Source organism: Carex rostrata, chromosome 17 (assembly GCF_964058835.1).
Source record: "Carex rostrata chromosome 17, lpCarRost1.2, whole genome shotgun sequence".
NCBI lineage: Eukaryota > Viridiplantae > Streptophyta > Magnoliopsida > Poales > Cyperaceae > Carex > Carex rostrata.
In genome coordinates this window covers 6306137-6329073 of record NC_135934.1, presented here as the reverse complement: position 1 = coordinate 6329073, position 22937 = coordinate 6306137, and the positions used below count along the sequence as shown (strand labels likewise).

The following is a 22937-nucleotide window of genomic DNA, read 5'->3' as shown; positions in this document are numbered from 1 at the left end:
AAAAGAGTCTAGAATAATTTAGAGAATACCAAAATAGTCTAGAATAATTTAGAAAACACGATAATGGTGAGGAATAATTTATAAAATACCAAATGGTGTAGAAAATTATCCTATTAATGTAGTAGATTATTATATTAATTTAGAATTTTTTTAGGAATTTCTTTTTTTTAGGAATCCCTTTCAGAGCTCTGACTGTCTGATATATCAGATCTGCGATTCAGGTTTTTATATTTATATTGTTTTAATTTTAATTTAAAATATTAATTATATAGTTCATTTTAAATGGTTTAGAAAATACCAAAATGGTGTAGAATAATTTAGAAAATACCAAAATGGTTTAGAATAATTTAGAAAATACCAAGATAGTCTTGGATATTTAGATTAATTTAGAATATTTTCAGGAATCTCTTTTCTTTTAGGAATCCCTTTCAGAGCTTTGACTGTTTGATCGATCAGATCTGCGATTCAGGTTTTTATATTTATATTGTTTTAATTTTAATTTAAAATATAATTAATTAGTTCATTTTAAATGGTTTAGAAAATACTAAAATGGTGTAGAATAATTTAGAAAATACCAAAATGGTTTAGAATAATTTAGAAAATACCAAAATAGTCTCAGATATTTAGAAAATACCAAAATAGTGTAGTATAATTTAGAAAATATCAAAATGGTCTAGAATAGTTTAGAAAATAGCAAAAGGGTGTAGAATAATTTAGAAAATAGCAAAAGGGTGGAATAATTTTATTTTAATTCAAAAATAGTATACAATAATTTAGAAAATACAAAAATGGTGTAGAATAATTTTGAAAATACCAAAGTTGTCCAGAAAATTACCCTATTAATTTAAAAAATATTTTATTAATAAGAAAATGGTGTAGAATAATTTAGAAAAATATAAGGTGATTTACAATATTGTTCGAATTTTGTAGTATGGCAGACCAAGTACTTAAGCATAGATTTAGCCCCTTGTTGTGGATAGTTCACGGCAATCATAGGGTATCTGAGGCATCTAAGGAGGTAAGCATTTATTTATTTCGTTTTTCATAACTCTGTAAGTAATCAAATTATATTGTAATTGATTTTTTTCTTACTTTAGAGTGAGGATATTTTAACAGTGAGACATTATCGGCACAAATGCGAGTATGATGAGAGGTACGCACCCTATTTAATTCGAATGGGCTTATATCAGATTGCGACATTGCCTGATATCGCCCTCGATGCGGCCCTCATTCATGAACTTGTCGAGCGGTGGCGTCCGGAGACGCACACTTTTCATCTTCCCTTTGGAGAGATGACAGGTATTTAATTAATTGAAATTTTTTTTATTTGAATTTCTTACTGACAAGTTAAATAAATTACAGTTACTCTGGAGGATGTGAGTTGTCTGTGGGGTTTACTTATTACGGGGGATCCGGTAACGGGAATGACATATTCGGTGAGTTTTCAAGGCCGACTATATGAGTTGCTAGGCGTGAAAAATAATGAAGTAAAGGGGTTAATGAAAAAGAGGGGAACCGCAACTAGCGACATGCTGTTGGCCAAAAATGCACTCCGTGAGCACTTCAAAAAATTACCAACAAATGCGATTGATGAACAATTGAAGTGGTTAGTAATTTTTTTAGAAAACTATTCGTATTTGATATTTTAAATAAAGTACTCAGATTCTACAATTGACGATTAGGTATGTCCGTGGATTTCTCCTCGACATGCTAGGGAATACAATGTTTGCTGACAGTAGCGGGGACGAAATACCGTTGTGGTATCTCGGCATGATTGAAAACTTGGACGAGCCGAGGAATTACAACTGGGGCGGAGTTGTTCTCGCTTATTTATATAGAAATTTATGCCTCGCATCCAGTCCTTCATGCCACTCCATGCATGGTCCCACCATGCTTCTGCAACACTGGTCGTGGACCCAATTTCAAATTCACCGGCCGTTACCGGGATCTCAACCGAATTGGGGCACAGAAATAGAAGATACATGTCCATCATTTGCTGACATGTGGAAAGGCCCACATAATTAGGAAAACTCGTCCCATGGCGGAACCTTCGGTCGAAGTATCCCCTGCAACCAGCTTCAGCAACTATCGGATAACATGGTGAATTGCTCGAGCACGAAGAGCTGCACAAGTAATATTCGCAAATCATATGTGGTATGGAGGTTAGGTCTCCAAACATATTTCGCAAATCTAAGAAAATAGTAAAAAAATTCCTAAAAATATAAAATTTGGTCTCCAAACATATTTTAGTATGGAGGTTAGGTTGAGCGGTTCGGATCGACTGTTTGAACTTTGAAAATGATGGAGAGAGATAGAGGCATGATAGAGGCACAAAAACATGGAGGCATTTGAACCCTCCTCTCTCTCTCTCTCTATATATATATATATGAGCTATGCTACTCCATGGAGTAAAACGCGTTTGTACTCCACGCCGTATTTTCATTTTGAAAGTCCAAACGACTGATTCGAACCGTTAGATGTGATCTCCATATTGAAATGTGCTTGGAGACCAAATTTTACATTTTTTGGAATTTTTTTTACTATTAAGCAATTTTGAAAATTGCTGTTTTGTTGTGAACAGTAAAAATTTCTGGACCATTGGATCAGCAATTTTCAAAATTGCTTAATAAATAGTAAAAAAATTCCAAAAAATGTAAAATTTGGTCTCCAAGCACATTTCAATATGGAGATCATGTTGGGCGGTTCAGATCGGTCATTTGGATTTTCAAAATAAAAATATAGTGCCATGGAGCACCAATGCATTTTACTATTAAGCAATTTTAAAAGTCCAAATGACCGATCCGAACCGCTCAACATGATCTCCATATTGAAATGTGCTTGGAGACCAAATTTTACATTTTTTGGAATTTTTTTACTATTTATTAAGCAATTTTGAAAATTGCTGATCCGATGGTCCAGAAATTTTTACTGTTTTTTACTGTTCACAGGAAAACAAAAGTTTTCAAAATTGCTTAATAAATAGTAAAAAAATTCAAAAAAAATGTAAAATTTGGTCTCCAAGCACATTTCAATATGAAGATCACATCTAACGGTTCGGATCGGTCGTTTGGACTTCCAAAATGAAAATACGGCGTGAAGTAGAAACACGTTTTACTTCGCAACTCACTATAGCTCACCTATATATAGAGGTGGGCTACGGTGAGTTGCGAAGTAAAACGCGTTTCTACTTCACGCCGTATTTTTATTTTGAAAGTCCAAATGACTGATCCGAACCGTTAAATGTTTAATCCATATTGAAATGTGCTTGGAGACCAAATTTTACATTTTTTGGAATTTTTTTTGCTATTTATTAAGCATTTTTGAAAATTGCTGTTTTGCTGTGAACAGTAAAAAACAGTAAAATTTTCTAGACCATCAGATCAGCGACTTTCAAAATTGCTTAATAAATAGTAAAAAAATTCCAAAAAATGTAAAATTTGGTCTCCAAGCACATTTCAATATGGAGAACAAGATGAACGGTTCGGATCGACGTTTTGAACTTTAAAATCACAAAATATGAGCGTGAAGTAAAATCGTCGCTTTACTGCGCAACTCACCGTAGCCCACCTATATATATATATATATATATATATATATATACATATACATATACATATACATGTGTGTACATATATGTGCATATACATGTGTGTATATATATTATTTAGAGGAGGGATCCACTTACAATATTTGAAAGTTACAACATCTTACAACTTTCAAAGTTCAAATAGTCGATCCAAACCGTGAAACATAATCTCTATATTAAAATGTGCTTTAAGATTAAATTTTATAGTTTTTGAATTTTTTTACAATTTATTAAGTATTATACAAAATTGTTATTTTTAGACAATTGTGGACTATTGAAAACTAGCAGTTTTGTAAAATACTTAAATTGTTGTAAACTTTGAAAATTGAATAGATTGTTTAAACTTTGAAAATTACAAAATCAAATTGTTGTAAGATATTATAACTTTCAAATATTATAAGTGGATCCCTCCTATATTATTTATAAATAAGTAATTATAAACTAAAATAAGATAAGCAGCACCCATCTTATTTCTATGCAAGGAAACCAACATAGCAAAATGAATAAGTAGTCCTTTGGGAAAAAAAAAGTAAAATCTTAAAAAATGATTAAAAAAACAAAAGATTCTATCATATATGAGCGGATTTTCTATATCAGTGTCTGTGTGTCAATCAGTGTAGCTTTATGTTTGACAACGTATTATTGAGAATTTTTTTAATAATATATGTTAATTTATACTTGACAGCCACAGTCAAAGATTTAAAAAATATATTAATTTAATATTATCCAGAGCCTTTGTGAATTTGACTCCACTTTTTTAATTGTTGTTCTATTAATATATGACATTTTTTTGACAAAATTATAATTCAAATTTATAAATGATCCTCAAAGTATTGTCAATTTCTTATTATGGCCCACAAATCCTACTCTTGACAAAAAAGGAAACTCAAACACCCATGATCCAAATTTTATTTATTTGATTATGTGTTAAATTTCAATTGCATACGGTCACAATTTTGTGCGAACTCGGGAAGCATCTTCTTCTTCTTTACTTTATCAAGCGACCATTGTTAACTGGCTACACGCCTACACAAAGTCACACAAAACATTTAATTATTTTGGCATGACCAACCTTCTTAAAAGCTGCTCATTTATTAATCAAACGGTTCAATTGCTGATCATCTATTGTAAAAGATACAGACTCTTTATCACTATTAATTGTAATGACAAATCTCACAAACGGGGCAATGATTTTAACAGAGTAGTTTTGGCTTCATGCAACGCACTAACCATATGTAACGCTGTTTTTGTTCTATATACATGCACTACATGAAGCCAAAACAGCACTGTTAAAATCTTTACCCCTCTAACGATTCAATTGCTGGCTTGCTGCTCATTTCGTTGATTTGCAAAGAAAACCTTTTGAGAATCTATAAATCAACATGTTTTATTGCAACAAATAACAGTGTAGATTATTGCTCGATCCTACTGGCCTGATAAATTTGAATTTTTTTTTAATATGTCAATGAACTGTATGATGATCCCTTTTTTGTTATCAAATTTGATTTAATAACATAAATTATTTATTCATTTTGAGTCAATGAACTTCGATTTTTATTTAAATGCAAATACTATGTTACATTTTTCATTCAATACAAACAACATATACTGTCAAGAAAACCTTTATCTCAAAAATCGACCTTTGGTATAATGATGAAATAGAATGTTCTTTGTGTGAAAAATTGTAGAATTGAAATTCAAATATGGATCTATTGTGGATATTAGACTGTTGTATGACTCAAACCTGGCCAATTTAATTTTAAAAAATCCCTAAAAAAATTTACTCCATAAATTTAAGCTGCCATTGGTTCTTTGTTTATTTAATTTTTCATCCCAGAGTTTCTTTCTCATTTTTTTTTTTTTTTGAGACGGCGACTTCCAAACTTTTTTGACATTCAATGCGTCGCTTTAGGTCTTTAAGTTGAAAGAACTATATGTTTTGTGCACTTGCCTTTTTTTGAAAATAAAGTTGTGGTTATGCTTGTGTACATGCTATAGCGTATGAGTTAATGCTAATATTCCAAATCAGAATTTCCATCTTTTGTTGTTAATATTCATTTATGTTGGCTTCTCTTTCTTAAGCAAAGGAGATCATGACTTGCCTGATTGGGAATCCTCCATTAGAACATGTCTCTACACTTTTCGTTCTAGTTTTTTTTTTTTTTTTTTTGGGTGTGTGTTCTGGGTTCTGGGGAGGGAAAGGGGGTTTGATAGGTACAAGATCAAATTCAGTTCTGTGTTCTTTAAACCGTTAGATCCAATCGAGATTAGCACGTCATGTTTGGTAGCTTATAAATTTAATTTTACATACTAATCGTAATGTGGATCAAACTATTCCGACCGGATATCAATACAAATTTAATCCGATTGCACATCGGAAACACCCTGTTACCATATAAGAGAAGAAACAAAGGGAAATTTTATAGAATAGTATGTATTTTGAAAACATCAAACAAAATACTTCATCAAATTTATTGACAACCTTTTTTTTATATAAAAGTATGAAACTCATATTATCCCATCCCCTCCCTGAGTATTTAATCATGCTCAGAAAAATAACAAGGTTTTTTTTTTTTTTTTTTATAAAATGCCCTGCTTTAACTGCACACCACATAGTTATATAAACAATATAGCATTATTTTTAGTGATTTAATTTTGTTAAAAGAAAATTTGACAAGATATCTAGGGACATAACTAGAATAGTTGAACATCATTATCGGTCATTCTGCATCAACATCTTATCATTTTATCTCAATTTTGAGAAATATTTGATAAAGCAACATTCTAACTTGTTTTTCTACGTAGTGGCGGATCCAGTAAAGAAAGAATGGGGTATTGACTTCATTTATTTTTATTTTTTTTGTATATTTATATATGATTTTTTATATAGTTTAAGATAAATGCTATGAATATTGTAAAATTAATTACACAACTCCTACACATAAATACTCATATCTTTTATTTTCTTAGCATAAGTATATAGGAGGGAGAAGAAAAGGTAAATATGAATCCCACAAAAATATTTTATCAATAAATTTAAAGGAAAAATATTTTATTTGATATTTTCAAAATACAGGACTATGTAAAAGCAAACAAATCAAAGATTTGAGGGGCTCTCTTGTCGCAATCCATAAAGCACTACAGAAAAAGACATTGGGCCTATCCTCTCCTCGCATCTCTATGAAATTTCTGATGGTGACGTAGCCCGGTATGCTCTTAATCCTATTATAGCAACAGCTGCTCTCTAATTGACAAATTAAAGCCCACATAATTTGCAGGATTTGGGGGCAATCGTTATCGATAAATAATGCGGATGTTTCGGATAAAATGTTCGCCTCGTAAGATATCAAAGGCAGAGATAACAACTCCAAAATGAAAAAAGAAATGGCCTCTAAAGTCTAAACGCAATAAAGAGAGCGAGGCAAATTATTGAATTACAAGATTGGAACTTTTGAGCCAATCAGTGATGCATTGGATCCATAAATTGCTAAAACCCCTATGTGTTAATACTTAAAGGAGATATGACCAGCTGATTTTATCATAAGCCTTTTTAAAGTTAATTTTGATAATGACTCCTGTGATAGATTTTTGGTTGCAGTCATGAATAATTTTTCAGGTGTACATTATCTAAAATATACATTTCTTTGAAAAAAGCTCATTGACTATTGTTTATTATTCTATGCATAATGACATCTAACCTACCAGTTAACACCTTGGACATAAGTTAAAAAATGCGCAAATAACAAAATTTCATGCGCAATGTGAGATTCACTGCAGGACAGTCAGTCTATCGCTGCGCCACTGCTGCTACAACTATTATTACTATTAAAAATAATCTACATTTTTAAAAGCATCATAGCACTGCATTTAAAAAATATCAAATAAAATACTTATCTTACAAATTTATTGATAAAATATTTTTTGTGGGATCCATATTTATCCCTCCCTCTCTCTCCCTCTCATTTACTTATGTTAAGAAGATAAAAGATATAAGAAAGCTGATAATTATATCTCAAATAAAATACTCGTGTGCGTCCTCCAGCTTCTAGAATGTTGGTGACAAATCGAATAGGTTTTACTTCATACAACGCAATAACATTACGAATCCTTCTTTATTGTATAGTCTTTCGCTGTATGAAGCGAAAAATACTCTTTTCAAAAAGTTAACAAAAGTAGCGCCAATTGCAGCGAAACAATCGTATAATTTAAACATGTAAACAAAAGCATTTAATTAACTACATTCTAGTGTTTAACTTTCATTGTAAATGAGTTATTTTTTTTTTAAAAAAAAAACACGAATCCCCGAATTCTTCCCCGAGTGCAAATTTTTCTTAAACATTTTAGAATGTTGACAGCTCTAAATTTCAACCAATCCCCGAACGCATTCCCGAGCACAAATTAACAGCTCTAAATTTGTACCAATTCCTGAGTGCGTCCCCCAACACAAATTTTTTCCATACATTTTAGAATTATTACAGCTCTGAATTTCTAAGCATGCAAACCTTCATTAAATAATAATAAAACTAGTACTTCGAAACAATCATTCTTACCAGACTCATCAATTATTTTAAGTTGTCAAAATTACAACTTTTCTCAACATTGACAATTTCTAAGCATACAAACCTCTATTAAATAACAATAAAACTACTACTTTGAAACAATCATTCTTACCAGATTCATCAATTATTTTAAGTTGTCAAAATTACAACTTTTCACAACAATGACAATTTGTAACAAAACAAACCTCTATTAAATAACAATGAAACTACTATTTTGAATGTTTTGAGCACATATTAAAAAAAAAATTATCACATAAACAATGTAAATCTAACTCATTATCCACCATGTGTAAACAATTAACTATAACAATTTAGAAACATTGAAAGCTAAACTAATAACATTAAAAGCTAACTCATAATCCTCGTACTTAGACCATTCAATATAGCAAATTAGAAGCATTGAAAGCTAACGTAAATACCATTAAAAGCTAACTAATAATCCCCCTTTTTAAACCATTAACTATAACAAATTAGAAGCATTCAAAGCTAACGTACAAACCATATAAATCTATTCACTTCATAATTTAAACATTAATTAACAAACAAAAGTGAGGAATAAAAGTATTCAATAAAAAATGCTCAAACTTACTATGCTGTAAGGATTGAAACATCGATCAACGATAGAAAGCACAAAGAGGAAGAAAATAGAGAGAGAAGAAACGAAGCAAAACAGAAACAAAATGAAGACTTTTTTTTTAGTTATTAAATATCAAAAGTAGTTAATTTTCATCATTAAAATTTGTGCTTATCATTAAAATTAGAACCAATTCCCGAGCTAATCATTATAACTTGTACTTTAAAGTACACTAAAGTAATTTAAAGTACTTATAACTAGTTTAACTAGTTAAAGTACTTAAGTAGTTAGCAAATGATTAGAGGACCGTTAACAAGCTGGGGGACTAGCTCGGGGATTGGTGATTACAACTGCTCCTAACAAACTGTCCACGAAATTAAAACACAGTACAAAAGCATGCAAAGCTAACGTTTAAAACAATCAAATTAAAACAGCGATGCGTTAAAATAGCGATGCATTAATTAATGGCAAATTAATAAATTACCGTTATTAGCGGACGGTTAAATCTAGTTAAACCAGTTTGGGGACGGGCTCGAATTTGGTGGCTCAGGATATCAGAACATTTCTCAAGATATAAATCTTGAAGCAAGGTCGATGACTTTCATATAAATTTTCCATATGAGTATGAGGTCAATTTTGCAGCATCCATAATATTTTACTCTATATTATATAGAAAATCATATATAATTATAATTATTATTATTTTTTTTTTTATGAATAGAGTCAATAGACCTGCATTCTCTTTTACTGGATCGCCACTGTATAAAAAATCAAGTTAGAATGTTGCTTTATCAAAAGTTTCTCAAAATTATGATAAAAGGATGGGATGTTGACCCACAATCATCAATAATGATGTTCAATAATCCTAGTTACGTCCCCCAATATCTTGTCAATATTTCTTAATAACAAAATTAACTAAATAACTTAAACTAGTGTTATAGTGTTATGTAACTATGTGGTGTGCAGTTAAAGCATGATATTTTACTAAAAGCTTTGTAATTTTTTCATCAGGAGTAAATTTAAGGAGGGAGGAAGAGGCAATATGAGTCCCGCAAAGATATTTTGTCAATAAATTTAGAAGAAGAGGTATTTTGTTGATGTTTTCAGAATGCATGCATTCTCTGAAATTTCTCTTTGCTTCCTCTCTTATATGGTAACAAGGTGTTTCTACAATCACATAAAATTTGGATTGATATCCGGTCCAAATAGTTTGATCCACAATGCGAACTAGCAATTTAAATTATAAGCTGTCAAACCTGATGTGCTAATTTCATTGCAGATCAAACGGTTTATAGAACATGGAACTGGATTTAATTTATGCTCATCAGACTCATCGGGCCCCTAAATTTGATCTTAGGCTCATCGTACCCCTTCGCTCCACCCTTAATCCCTTATGCATACAAAAAAGAAAAGAAAAAGAGTGTGGAGACATGTTCTCATGGAGGATTCCCTTGGCTCCCCTCTTATCATGGATGTACTACTTTCTATTTTGTTATGAGTAAAGTCGCATGCGCAGAAAATATATTCAATTTAAGTCAATACATTATAAGATACAAAAATAAGTAAACAAAAGGAGCTCATAATATAAATTCATTTGAAATTATTTCTCCAAAAGAGGATGAAATCCTCAATTCAGTCTCCTACTTATTGCAGGATTAAGTCAATTTGGGTGTTGGAGGTTATATTGGTTTTCTTCTTCTATTTTTGGGCCTTTCTGGGCTGGATCCTCTAAGTCTATACTCGGCCTGTTAATATCTTGTTGTTGATTCGTTGCCTTGATGCTTCGCATTGTTGCCTCTCTTTGCATCACCGCTAGCTTGATCTTTCATCACTTTCATCAACTCCATTTCTCTCTCTTCCTTCTCCATTTGCATATCCATTATTCTATCTGCAGCTTCATCTATCGGCTTGAAGTATTCCTCTATTTTAGCTTCCTGAAACTATGATGCCACACCCGCATTTGCAAAATTTACCAGCATATCTGGTATATTTATCCTGGACCATTACATATTTTCAGAATAAGTAGATTCTGGAACCATGAGATCCAAAAGAAATTGCATCAACAAGGCTCATATAGTGAAAAGCAGCAAATTAAAGACATTTCTGATACCGTATATACAAGGTATAGGCAAGTTGTTTAGTTCCTTCAAGCTAAAAGAAATACACAGTAAGCTTAACTTTTCTTTGACTAAGCATACTGTTCTTCACATGTACTGATATATTATAGCAATACTTACTAGGTACAAGTATGCAATGGTAAAAATAAATAAAGGTTTATAAGTTATTTTAATGTATTTTTTTTTTACCGCTAGAATTTTGTACTTAATTATGAATTTCAAAATTTGGCATGTGCATGCATCACTCGTGAAGTAGATCGGTTTCAACGATTTAAATTCGTCGTTTGAAGCCAATTTGATATAGAATATAGAGTTATATTCATCAATTGACGAGCATAGCATAGCTAGAGTTGGTAGATCTGTCGTTTGAAGCCAATTTAATAATTAATAGAAGACGCCATTAAGTAGGTATTTCTATATTTACAAATAAATTAGTCTGTAAAATAATTAATTTTGAAATATATTAGTCTTCTAAATAACGGAATTTAAATCAGTACTGAGTTGGTAGATCATCTTAATTAACGGAACTAGATTTCGTATCCTGAAATTCCAAGTGCCATTTATTGTCTGTGTCAAATGTCAAACTGAATATGAAAACCATTTTTATACCTGTCCTATAATTTTCTTCAGATTTCTTTTTTTTTTCATTGAAATTTTGCATGGTTTGTATTATTTTGTTAGATGTTTTTTACGTTTTCTTTTTTACGTTTGCATGGTTCGTAAATATTTGTTAGAATTGTATCTAATGGCATGTATATTTGATTGAGAGTTCAAATGCATTTATTTTTTGCATGCTTTTATTATATTTTCATTTTTAAATTTAATAACTTAAAATGAAAAATTGATATGTCAAAATAAAACCTTTTGATATCTATATCATGTCCTCCGTGCACATATAAAAAAAATATTATTTTTCTACTTACTTTAATTGAATACACTAGTGGGGCTTGATTTTTCAACTTTTTGAAAAAAAAAAAATGGATATACAAGGTTTACATTTTCTTAAAATTTTAAAAACATAAAAAATAAATACATTTGAACCATTTCCAATTTAATTTGCTACTGAATTTTAAAACAATGACCCTTTTGGGAAGCATGCTGGGCCATAGGATATTTTGGGCCCAATTCGCTTCTGTTACTTCCTCTTTTAAGTAGTGGGTTCCACCGTCGTTCTTCTCTTCTGCTCCTTTCGTCTTTCCTCCTTGCGTACGCAAAAACACACTCGAACGAACGAAAGCCGTGCTACTCTCTCGATTTCACAGAAATCACCGCAATTCGAAGATCAGAAAAACACCCCTACAATTTGTAAGTAATCCTTTCCATCTCCTCCCTCCCGATCCTTGACAGGAGGGATTCACGCGATCCTCTCTCGCCTCCGCTATTCGTAGCATCTCTGGTTTAGTCTCTGCACCATACTTATATCCACAGGGTTAGAACAGGCACCTATTCGAACTATCAATTGTTGCACTTCTTTTTTCTTCCTTTGCAAATAGAAAGTGAAAAGGCTAGTCGTGTCCTTTGTAGAAACTTGAATACTAAAGTACAAACAGCAATTGCTCTTGGTGTAAATTTGATTGCTTTCTGTTAGAATTAGATAATTTATAAGTTGTTAATTGTGTTCTGAAAAACACAATGGTTTATGGTGGATAACATGTCACATAGATAGTGTGGGTTTTATTTCCCAGGGTTTAGTGCTAATGGATGATATTTTTATTTTTAAAGCAGGTACAAGGATGGAAAGCAAATTACTCTCTACTTCGTTTTCTCGTTCCAGGCGCCATTCCATGCCGTTACCATTGAAGGTAGCCAATATTAGACCTAATTGGGCCAATCTCCCAGGTGATGTGCTATCGATCATTGCTGAGAAGGCATCCACCACCAACAGACAATACGTTCATCTCAGAGCGGTTTGTAAGGACTGGCAAAGAGCATTGACACCCCACCCGCACCATCTCCCTCCCCAACTCCCATGGCTTATGCTCCCTCATCTCCCTAGTGATATTCGCCAGAGACTTGGTATATCCGATTCACCCGTATCTTTCTATGATATCGCTCGATCAAAAACATATCGGTTTCAGTTGCCGTACATGAATGACAAGCACTACTGTGGCTCCTCTCATGGCTGGCTTGTGCTGGAGCATCAACATAGAGTGTCTTTGTTCAACCCACTTACTAGTAGATGCATCGACCTTCCTTCCTTGGATTACCCTCCAACCCTTTTGAGGGAAATGCCTATACCATCCCACCAGCATGAAGAACACACAACCGATCAGCATGAAGAAGACACAAATTGCATAGTAAAGGCGAGTCTATCTTGCTGTCCTTCTAAGCCTGGTTGCGTTGTCGTGGCATGGCTTTTATATTCAAATTGGGAGTTGGGCTTCTGCAAAATTGGAGATTCTCATTGGACTGAACTGAAGAAGCGGGATAAGGGTCGAAGGTTGGAGGATTTCACTTTATATCACAATAAGTTGGTTTATACAGTGAATAACAGAAAGGAAATATCTGTTTATAACCTTCAGGACCGTTCTGTGTGGACCTTTCCTTCCAAAATAAACTTCTACAACCGTGTTCATGATCGGATAAATTTGGTTGAGGGAGGTGCAGATTCTCGTGGACCCCTTATAGTCAGAACTCTTGACTATAGTGGAAAGATTACGATTCATGTGTATAAGTGGTGTGATGCTAAGCAGATCTGGCGTCGAGTGAAGGATATTGGAAAGCAGGTACTTTTTATAAACAGAAGGCATTCGTTTAATCTGCAATCTGATAATTTTATGCAAGAGAATGGAGTATACTATGATGTAAGGGATTCTCTGGACATGAATTTTTTTCGTGTTGGCTTAAATCGGGCTAATTTGGAAAGTGGGAAGGTGGCTCCACATAAGCCGAGCCCGATGGACGTGTTTTCTTCAAGATGTGGATTGCCTTTGTGGGTTACACCTAGCCTTATCTAGTTATCCTAGGGATTTGTCAAGTATAACTGTCCCTGCTTCTAACAGGTACTACTGAACTTTTAACTCTTCTTTTTTTGGAAAAAAAAGATAAACATTGTATGTTACATCGTTGGCAGCATTAAATATCTATGTATGTGTTTTCAAACTGATTTATGATGGTCGTTAGCAGTTCTAAAATCATATTTTGTCGTTAGTGTTCTGAATACAACACGGTAAATATTGTATGTTATGTCATTGGCATTAAATACATATGCATGCTTTCTAACTGATATAAAATGGTCATTATTAGTTACAAAAGCATATTCTTTTCGTTAGCAGTTACGAAAACATTTTTTTGTTGTTAGTGTACTTTGTGACAACAAGGGTGATAACCATCATTAAATGCTATCTCGGATATCTACAGTCATTGGTGTAATCACTGTCATTGTAACATTAGCATGCCCTTAAAGGAAGTAGCGTGGTTACTGGTAAGTCACAAATGCTGTTAGTAGATTGGCGCATGGAAACTTTATGAACCGAAAAGTAGAAAATTTTAGTTATCCAAATTGAAAATTGTCCGAGATGTTCACCAGTTATAAATTAAGATTATCGGACAAAATTTTGTCTTCTTCTGCGGAAGGTACCTTTTTTTGGAAAATTTCAGAATAGAAGGGACTTAGCAAACTTTGCTAGGAAAAAGAAATTGAACCTAAGCAAGTTGTAAATATTTGTTTTCTAAAGAAAAAGATTCTGAATTTTTTTGCATATAACATTAGCCATTTTTTTAGTAAAGATGCATACATGCAGCACACTTGCTGAAGTATGAATGTGCCTTAGTGAACGTTGTTTATCAATTGCACATCCAGTAGTTGCCGTAGAAGTATGATTGAGAGAAAAAGAAAGGGTAAAACTACTTTAGTGGTCATAGATTGGGAAAAGCAAAAATGTGTTGTTTGCTTCTTTTCAGTGTTTGAAGGAGGTGTGCTGATATAATTCCGTTTAGTGTTTGCGAAGCTTTTCTTGTATTACCTACTAATATTTAAATTTATTTGAAATTATGATGTAAAAGTCAAACATGAAATGCTTTGATTCAAAATGTTGTCTCGTCAACTTTCTCTTCCAGCATGTGGTAGTTCTCACCTTGAAATGCTTAGGTTTTTCATTAAGAGTAAGACTTACTGATTACACTTTTCTTAATATAACAGGAATCAAGAATTCTAATGATGGCAGTGCAAATGTGTTCTCTTGGAGTACCTGATTCAGTAGTGCAATGGTACTAGGATTAGAAGGATTTGAGCAAGCAGTTAGATAAATATCAAACTAAACTTTTGCCTTCTATTTTTATTCTTTTTTCATTTTTTTTCTGACTCGAAGCATCTTTAATCAATGTCCTCTGTTGTTTAATCAACTTTCTGATGCTGTGCTTTGTTTAATATTTTACTCTTGTAAGTGCCGCTAGATATTATCCAGTTGTTATTAAGTTTGAGGATATCTGTGTTTGTTTTGAAGAGTTCAAAATGCTGAGAGGTTCATGAATGCATGTGGTATGTGGATTGCATTAGTTAGTTACTCCGGCTTGGCACCAACATCTGCCATATTGGTAGAAGGAAGACCAGAGTATTTTTTTTTTTCTATAGTAGTGAGGCCCTCGATTATTGGTTTCTTGTTGCTTCTATGGTTGTTCTGTAAATTTGATATTTGTCTTTTGAAGAACATTAATGGTGCATTACATAAGCTGTTCAATGTGCTCAGAATTGGATTTCGGGAGGTACAAAAGACAGGCACTTTTCGGGAGGATAAAAAGTGACTTTTCGCGACGAAGTACTGTTATAAACGTGCTTTTTTTATTCGCGACGGTACTTTTTGCGACGGAATTTCATCATAAATGTGTTTTTTCTCTAGCGAAAAGTACCTACTTTGTTGTTCATAAGAATGGCTCATATTATAGGTCAGGTGAATAAGTAGTTCAGATGATTAATTACTATAAGCATCCGTAATTTATTTGAGATCTGAATGGAATTTCTATCGATGGACAGACACGGTTTCCATTGCTAGAAATTAATGAAAAAAAATAACTACAACAAAACTGATAAATACAAAATCCATAATCCATAATCCATGGTAAAGCAAGAGCTGCTTGATAATTTTCTAAAGCAACATACTTAAATTTTAAAGCAACACACTTAAAAGAGGCTATCCTAACGTCAAACACTGATAGGTGCAAAGCCAATTGCAGGAGCAAAAGTCAATAACAGAGTTCTGACTTATTATCTACAGTGAATATATCTTTATGATTACAGAACTTAATGATAATAAATAGGTTTAAGAGCAGCTTTGGTCTAGTATCAAAGACACATGATCTTTATGTGAAAGAATATGGATTTGAAACTCGAATGGAGAAAATCTTTTGGTTAATAATAAGGTATGAAATTTGAAGGGTTAACCTTCATCTTTCTTTCAAAAATAATAAATAGGTTTAAAACTCTATAATTACTCTTTTAATAAATTTAAAGAATTACAATGAAGTGTCACAACTGCGCTAATATAATTATTTGTAAGGTTCAGTCCAATAAAATTTGTCACATATTTAATATTTAAGTCAATATAATTAAGAGATATAATGGGCAGACAGCGCATAAATCATTGATATGATATATTACAATCTGAGTCTCAGTACTGTGGCTATAACGAAAAAAATGCGTCACTCGTACATGAAATAGATTTGACTGGTGGGAGCAAATGGAGCTGGTAGTGGTAGTAGGATACCATGTATTTATCTTGGTACTTTGCTTTATACGGACAAAGTGTAGAATGTTGTAAATAACGGTATGGAGAGATAGGGCATCGATAAGTGATTAATTGAAAATAATTGAGAATAATCAGTCATAATTAGAAATAATTAATCAATTAGTCGAAAAAACCCATAACGGTTTGGTCGTCGCAACGACTAATTGGCCGATTAATCAGCCTAAACGGTCATTTTTACAAAGTACCATAGATAACGAGCTGTGCTTCTGAGTGTGTGCATATATAGTTGTGTCCATGATATTATTTGGTGTTGGCTACAAATGGAATAAAGTATAGATACTGTCATTGATCTGTGTATTTGCCTTCATTAGAATCACAGATGAAAAATTTATCTGATTGTGACATCAAGAAGGTTCGAATGGCGATTAAAAAAAATATTGAAGATGTCATTTTGGGACGTGGACTTCTCGCGGAGTTCAGGAAATGCAGCATAATATCTCGAGTCTATAGACTGAAGAAAAAAAAAAAAAAACCTATAAACAAAATAAGATCATGTTTGATTGTGAAGTGGTAGAGTAAATCATCTGTTTTACATTTAAGGAGCCAACTAAGAAGTAAATTTAAAGAAGTAAGATGAATTCAATAAGTGGTTGAGTAAATTCTTTGCTCTTCTTTGTTCACTATAGTCATCAGAGAATTTACTCTATTTTTTATTTTTTTTGTTAATCCATCTTATCTCGAAGTTTGAAGAGAGGTGGAGTAACTTACTCTACATGTGGGTCATGTGGTTAGAGTAACAATATGTTATAATTTTCTCTCTTCATGAGTTTACTCCACTAAACTCTAATTAAATATAATTATTTTAATCTACCTTAGCTCGAATTAAAAAAATTAATATAGATTAACTTTACTCCGTAACCAAACATGACCGAAAGGAATAATATTGCACTTGTGGTAGTATTAATGTAACAATTTGGCAATGACGATTAATCTGTGCCTGTCATTTACTGATTTACCTCACGCTCTCAAATTTATTTCTGCTAACTTTCTCAACCATATAGCCGGTTATTCCCCGCTATATGTTAAGCTTATGCTCAAAGTAAATAAAGAAGTCGAGAGTTTGTTTTAGTGTGGCACAAAGAGATGCTGCTAAATACCCATTCAATGAGGAGCAAAATATGTTAATGAATATACATACATCTCGTTGAATTAAATGGGATGAACACAAGTTGAATCAAAACAACTGAAACAGAAGAAACGAAGTAATAGCACTGCGTAATAACAACTCAATGAAGTGGCCGAGAATTAAAGATTTAATGCCACTGCCTAGAGTGGGAAAACGTAAAACGTGCCATGACCAAAATATCAAGGTGTGATCACAACACGCGAAATGACTATTTACGTGCCGTGTCTAAACGTAACTGATAACATTTCCCACGTTTAACTATTTTTTTATAATTTAAGTTAGTTTCTTCAAGATTCACTATTTGATTAAGACCTAATGATCTTAATTACACATTACTCGCGTGATTACGTGCCGTGACCGGATCTTTCGCATGCCATGCCGTGAACAAAATGTCAAGGGGTGGTCACGGCACGGAACAGTAACACATACCGTGCTATTCCGTGACGGAGCCGGCTCCGCCGTGCCATTTTTCCCACACTACCACTGCCCCAACAATAGCCAATTTTACCATATCTTCTTTGTTCCATAGTGAACATTTAATAAAAAAAAAATAGGCATATGTATTTCTACGAAAGAGCATAGTAGCTGTTAAACCCACTCACCAGACCCCCGATTCTATTTACTTATCATGGATGTACATAAAGTTGAATGCGCAGAAAATATATGCAATTGAAGTCAATACATTATAAGATACAAAAATAAGTAAATAAAAGGAGCTCATTATACAAATTCACTTGAAATCATCATCTCCAAAAGAGGATGAAATTCTCAATGCAGTCTCCTACTTATTGCAGGATTAAGGTGATCTCGCAAAACTGAGAATAAACGAAAAACAAAAATTCAATTCAATTTGGGTGTTGGAGGTTATATTGATTTACTTATTCTGTTCTTGGGCCTGTTGGGGTGGGCCTTCAGAGTCAAGACTCGGCCTGCTAATATCTTTTTGTTGATTAGCTGCCTCAATGCTTCGCATTGTTGCCTCTCTTTGCATCATGGCTTGATCTTGCATGACTTTCACCAACTCCTTCATTCGTCTCTCTTCCCTCTCCAATTGCATATCCATCATTCTATGCGCAGCTTTATCTATCGGCTTGAAGTGTTCCTCTATTTTAGCTTCCTGAAAAATGATGCCACATTTGCAAATTTTACCTGGTACATTTATCCTGGACCATTACAAATTTTCAGAATAAGTAGATTCTGGAACCATAAGATCCAAAAAAAATTGCATCAACAAAGCATGATAGTGAAAAGCAGGAAATTGAATACATTGTTAATGAAATTTGATTGGTTGCTTAGATGGTTATACAAGGTATAGGCAAGTTGTTTAGTTCCTTCAAGCTAAAAGAAATACACAGTATAGGTAAGTTGACCAAGAATGCTGTTCTTCACATGTATTGACATACGCCTTTCAATTATAGTACATTGTTCATAATCAATATGTATACCTTGTACTCTTTTCTTTTTCTTCCCACGAAGTCTTTTGACACTGGTCATTGGCAGCCTTCTTTAATTTGCATATTTATCTATTGTGAAATTGAGGTCTTCAGAATGGCCAAGGCTATTTGAGGCTTAAAAACCACAATTTTCATCCAAGAACACTAACATAAAATCCATAATATGTCTTTAAGGAAATAAAGGCATACAGTTTCATTCAGCAGTTGGTTTAATCCTTGCATTTCTTCTACCATGCGACGAACCTCTGACAAGATAACCTGCTCAGGAAGCTTTGATAACTCTTCTTTCCTTGCTTGTGCCTGACAATAATATAATAATTTGGAGTAAATTACAAACCCTTAATTATAGCAATTCACTAGGTAGAAGTCTGCAATGCAATTTGAATCCTTATAGTTCAACCTATAATTTAGAATTAACAATATATATACATATAATTCGTCACAATCAGCAAAATCCAGGTTCAGGAGAGAGAAAAATTGAACTAAACAAAAATCAGTGCCATGAAAGGTGGTCTTTCTATTGTTAATATGATATAAGCACAGGACCAATAATTATCCCTATTGAGAAGAAAAGGAGCAAATATTCCCTTGAACTGTTAAATCAGGTAACATTATTTGCAATTTCTGAGATTTAGCAACTAGAAATCAGTAAAGTTAAATATTGAAAACAGAATATGTGAATAATACACTTTAAACTAAAAATAAATAAAAGAAGTGAACCATAGATACCGTTTGAATTTTTTCCTGGAGCTTCAATCGATAAGATCTGATTCTCCTCTCTTCGTATCCAGTTATGACCTTGATTACAAACCATGCCTTTCTCCCATACTCGAGCAACTTATTCATTTTCCTTTCTAGTCTGCTCATATAATAGTCAATCAATCGAAAATTTCAGGTCAGAAAAGCACAGATCAAACAAACTCCTTAGAAATAGTAAATTTGAATTGTGATAGGATAGTTCGATTCTTGCACTTTTCAGAAAAGTGAAAATCCCGTTTGGTAAAATGTTGGTTGGAATCAGTGTTGTAAAATGCAGTTTTTATGCGGTATGCGGAAGGCCACCGCATACCGCATATACGGTATACGGCCGCATATGCAGATTTTTATGCAGACTTATATATGCAGATTTTAAAATAAGAATTCATAAATAATATATATGCAAAACTATAATTTGTGCACATTAGAGACACATCTAAGATAAGAAATGAAGCATCTAATAAATGATTGGTACTATGTATATGCATAAATATATGAGAGTTATAATTTCATAGCAGAATACAAAATCTCACAACAAATGAATAGTAACAAGTGACTAAATACCTAAATACCAGTATCTCCTCTTTACAATACCAGTACCTAAATACCTAAATACCTAAATAATAGTATCATCTTATTTCAATCAATGATAAATAATAGTACCTAATATGAATCAATGATGAACCATCCAATCTTACCAATTATCTTACACAGTAGCTGTTATTTATTTCAATCAATGATGAACCATTTGATATCATATTTGTTTCAATCAATGAACCATCCAATCTTACATGTATAGCTATAAAATATATCAATTTCACTAATTACCAGGCAGTGACTAATTTACCAGAATCAAGCTTATCAATTTCAGCCTAGCTAGATGGATTGGCAGTGACTAATTTACCAGAATCAAGCTTATTAAAATTGATTTGATTACAGCTACTGTGTAAGATGGATTGGCAGAAGACACACTCACGTTTGGCTTCCTGGTATCGATCAGAACTCAGAAGCATCAAGCCAGCAGCGCCGATGGGTGAAGAGGCGGAGGAGAGACGGTCGGTGGAGAGTGGAGGACGCGCTGTGATGGGAGAGAGGCGCTGATGGGTGAAGAGGCGATCGGTGGAGACTGGAGGACCCGCTGTGATGGGGGAGAGGCGTCGATGGGTGAAGAGGCGGAGGAGAGAGGCGATCGGTGGCCGGCGGATGAGAGAAGGCGATCGGTGGCCGGCGGAGGAGAGAGGCGATTGGGTTAGGTTCTGCACAGGAGAGAGGCGGACGGGATTAGGTTATGCGCTGGAGAGAATGTTTATTGGGTAATTTGGGTCATTGCGGATCTTATGCAGAATGCGGATTTTATCGTACAAATGTCATACAAATATCATACAAATGTATTCTTCAATAAAAAAAAATCAAGTTATTTATATTTGTATTAGAGTTTCAAAATCCATAATTTTGCAAATTTTCTCTTTTAGATAAATAAAACTACTAGAAATAATAAGTTAATTAGGTATTAATATTGTTTGGTTCTAAAACAATGTTTGTTTCAAATATTAGTCAACTCAAAAATTACTAAAATACAAACTATCTATATCTAAAAACTACTTTATTTAAAGGTAAAAAAAGTTGTTAACTGGACATAATTAACTTAGTACATTGTGAAGAAAATTGTTTGCCACTGGAGAGATTAGCGCCTGCTTACAATTAACTGGCCAGATTCACCTGCAACAATGGATAAAATTCTGAAGTGGAAAATTATGCAAGGGTGATATGATGGAAATGTACCTTGAGGAAACTTTAGATTTACATAATATGTTGGGTAAGATGAAAGAAAAATTCTATTACTTCGCATCAGAATGAACTAGAATTGATCTGATATGTATCACTTAATATGATATGTACAATCGAAAGACCAAATTGTCCTTAATTGTGATACGCCAATACAAGTACGAGACTGATATAAAAAAAAAAATTCACAATCCCACAACCAGGGGCATACTCAGGAATAGGTCCAGGGATAGGTAAAAAAAATGAAATGACTACAAATTTCATTATAAATATTAAATATTCTAATAAATGGTATTTTTTTTCCATATAAAAAACAACATACACATTATCTATAATGCACAACTTTGACAAGTTATTTTGCAACCAGTTTATTTTGTGTTCACTACGTATTGTTTGTAGCTTTTTGCAGCAATTCTTTTGTCCTTCAGCAAAACATTTGTGTACCTCCAACAATGCAGCATTCAGTGTAATAATGGTTTGGGTCGAATAGAACAAACAGAAATTCTAATCTAACACAAGGAAGAATTAAGTGAATAACAAAAGGCAACACCCAATCGTGACAGTTTGAGCAAGGAGAGTAATTAAGATCATACCCTATTGCCATAAACTAAAGATCATTCGTGTATCTTATTGTCATTTTGAGTTGTTGCTACCGAGTACCAACATCAGCAATTCAGAAGTAACCACTTGTCGTCGTCAGATTCGCAGTTCAATAAAAAAAGTTTGGGTTAGCAATAACTTACTAGGAGTTCCGGCTGAGCCCGAGCCGCCTGCCTGCTCCCCGTACCGCCACCTAAGCCGCCTCTTTCTTTTTTCTTTCTAAATTGTCTTCCTTTTTTTTCCTATCGCGACTTCGTTCGCTGTTCTCTACAGACCCGAATCCGCTTCACTGATTCAGAGAAGAGGAGTTCACACTTCGGTCTTCGGGTATCGGGTAACCGGTAACGGAGCGGGTAGGGCGAGTAATGTGATTACATGAATGCACAACTAGCGTTAAAATAAATTAAATTTTAGCGAGCGAGAAGAATGCGGGCTGGAAAAAATGTTTAGTTGGACTTCTTAAACAAATTTGTTCACATGAATGGACAATAACCCTATAACATATGAATTAAAATAATTTCTCAAAATTTAGAAGAAGGCAACTGCTTATTCCTAGGTCTTACTGAATCCGCCTTTGCCCACAACTGTCATTAATCTCAATCTCAATTTACAACAGAACATGTAAATCACAAAAAA

The 22937-nt window shown here is 33.2% G+C and overlaps 1 protein-coding gene across 4 annotated transcripts; it reads right to left on the bottom strand.

Moving 5' to 3' along the window:
* Positions 1 to 10440: 10440 nt before the first annotated feature.
* On the bottom strand, positions 10441 to 22607 carry LOC144568180 (transcription factor IIIB). 4 transcript variants are annotated; one of them, XM_078318439.1, is made up of 4 exons: positions 22445 to 22573; positions 19890 to 20019; positions 19350 to 19460; positions 10441 to 10653 (listed from the first exon to the last, which is right to left on the bottom strand). In XM_078318439.1, exons 2-4 carry the CDS (start codon positions 20004 to 20006, stop codon positions 10468 to 10470), a joined length of 414 nt encoding a protein of 137 aa, XP_078174565.1. In that variant the 5' UTR covers positions 20007 to 20019; positions 22445 to 22573; the 3' UTR covers positions 10441 to 10467. The 4 variants fall into 4 exon arrangements, with proteins under 4 accessions (XP_078174565.1, XP_078174561.1, XP_078174563.1 ...); XM_078318435.1 differs by lacking the exon at positions 10441 to 10653 and adding an exon at positions 18393 to 18823 and having other exon boundaries at positions 22445 to 22607; XM_078318437.1 differs by lacking the exons at positions 10441 to 10653; positions 22445 to 22573 and adding exons at positions 18393 to 18823; positions 20893 to 21221.
* Between the last annotated feature and the right edge of the window lie 330 nt (positions 22608 to 22937).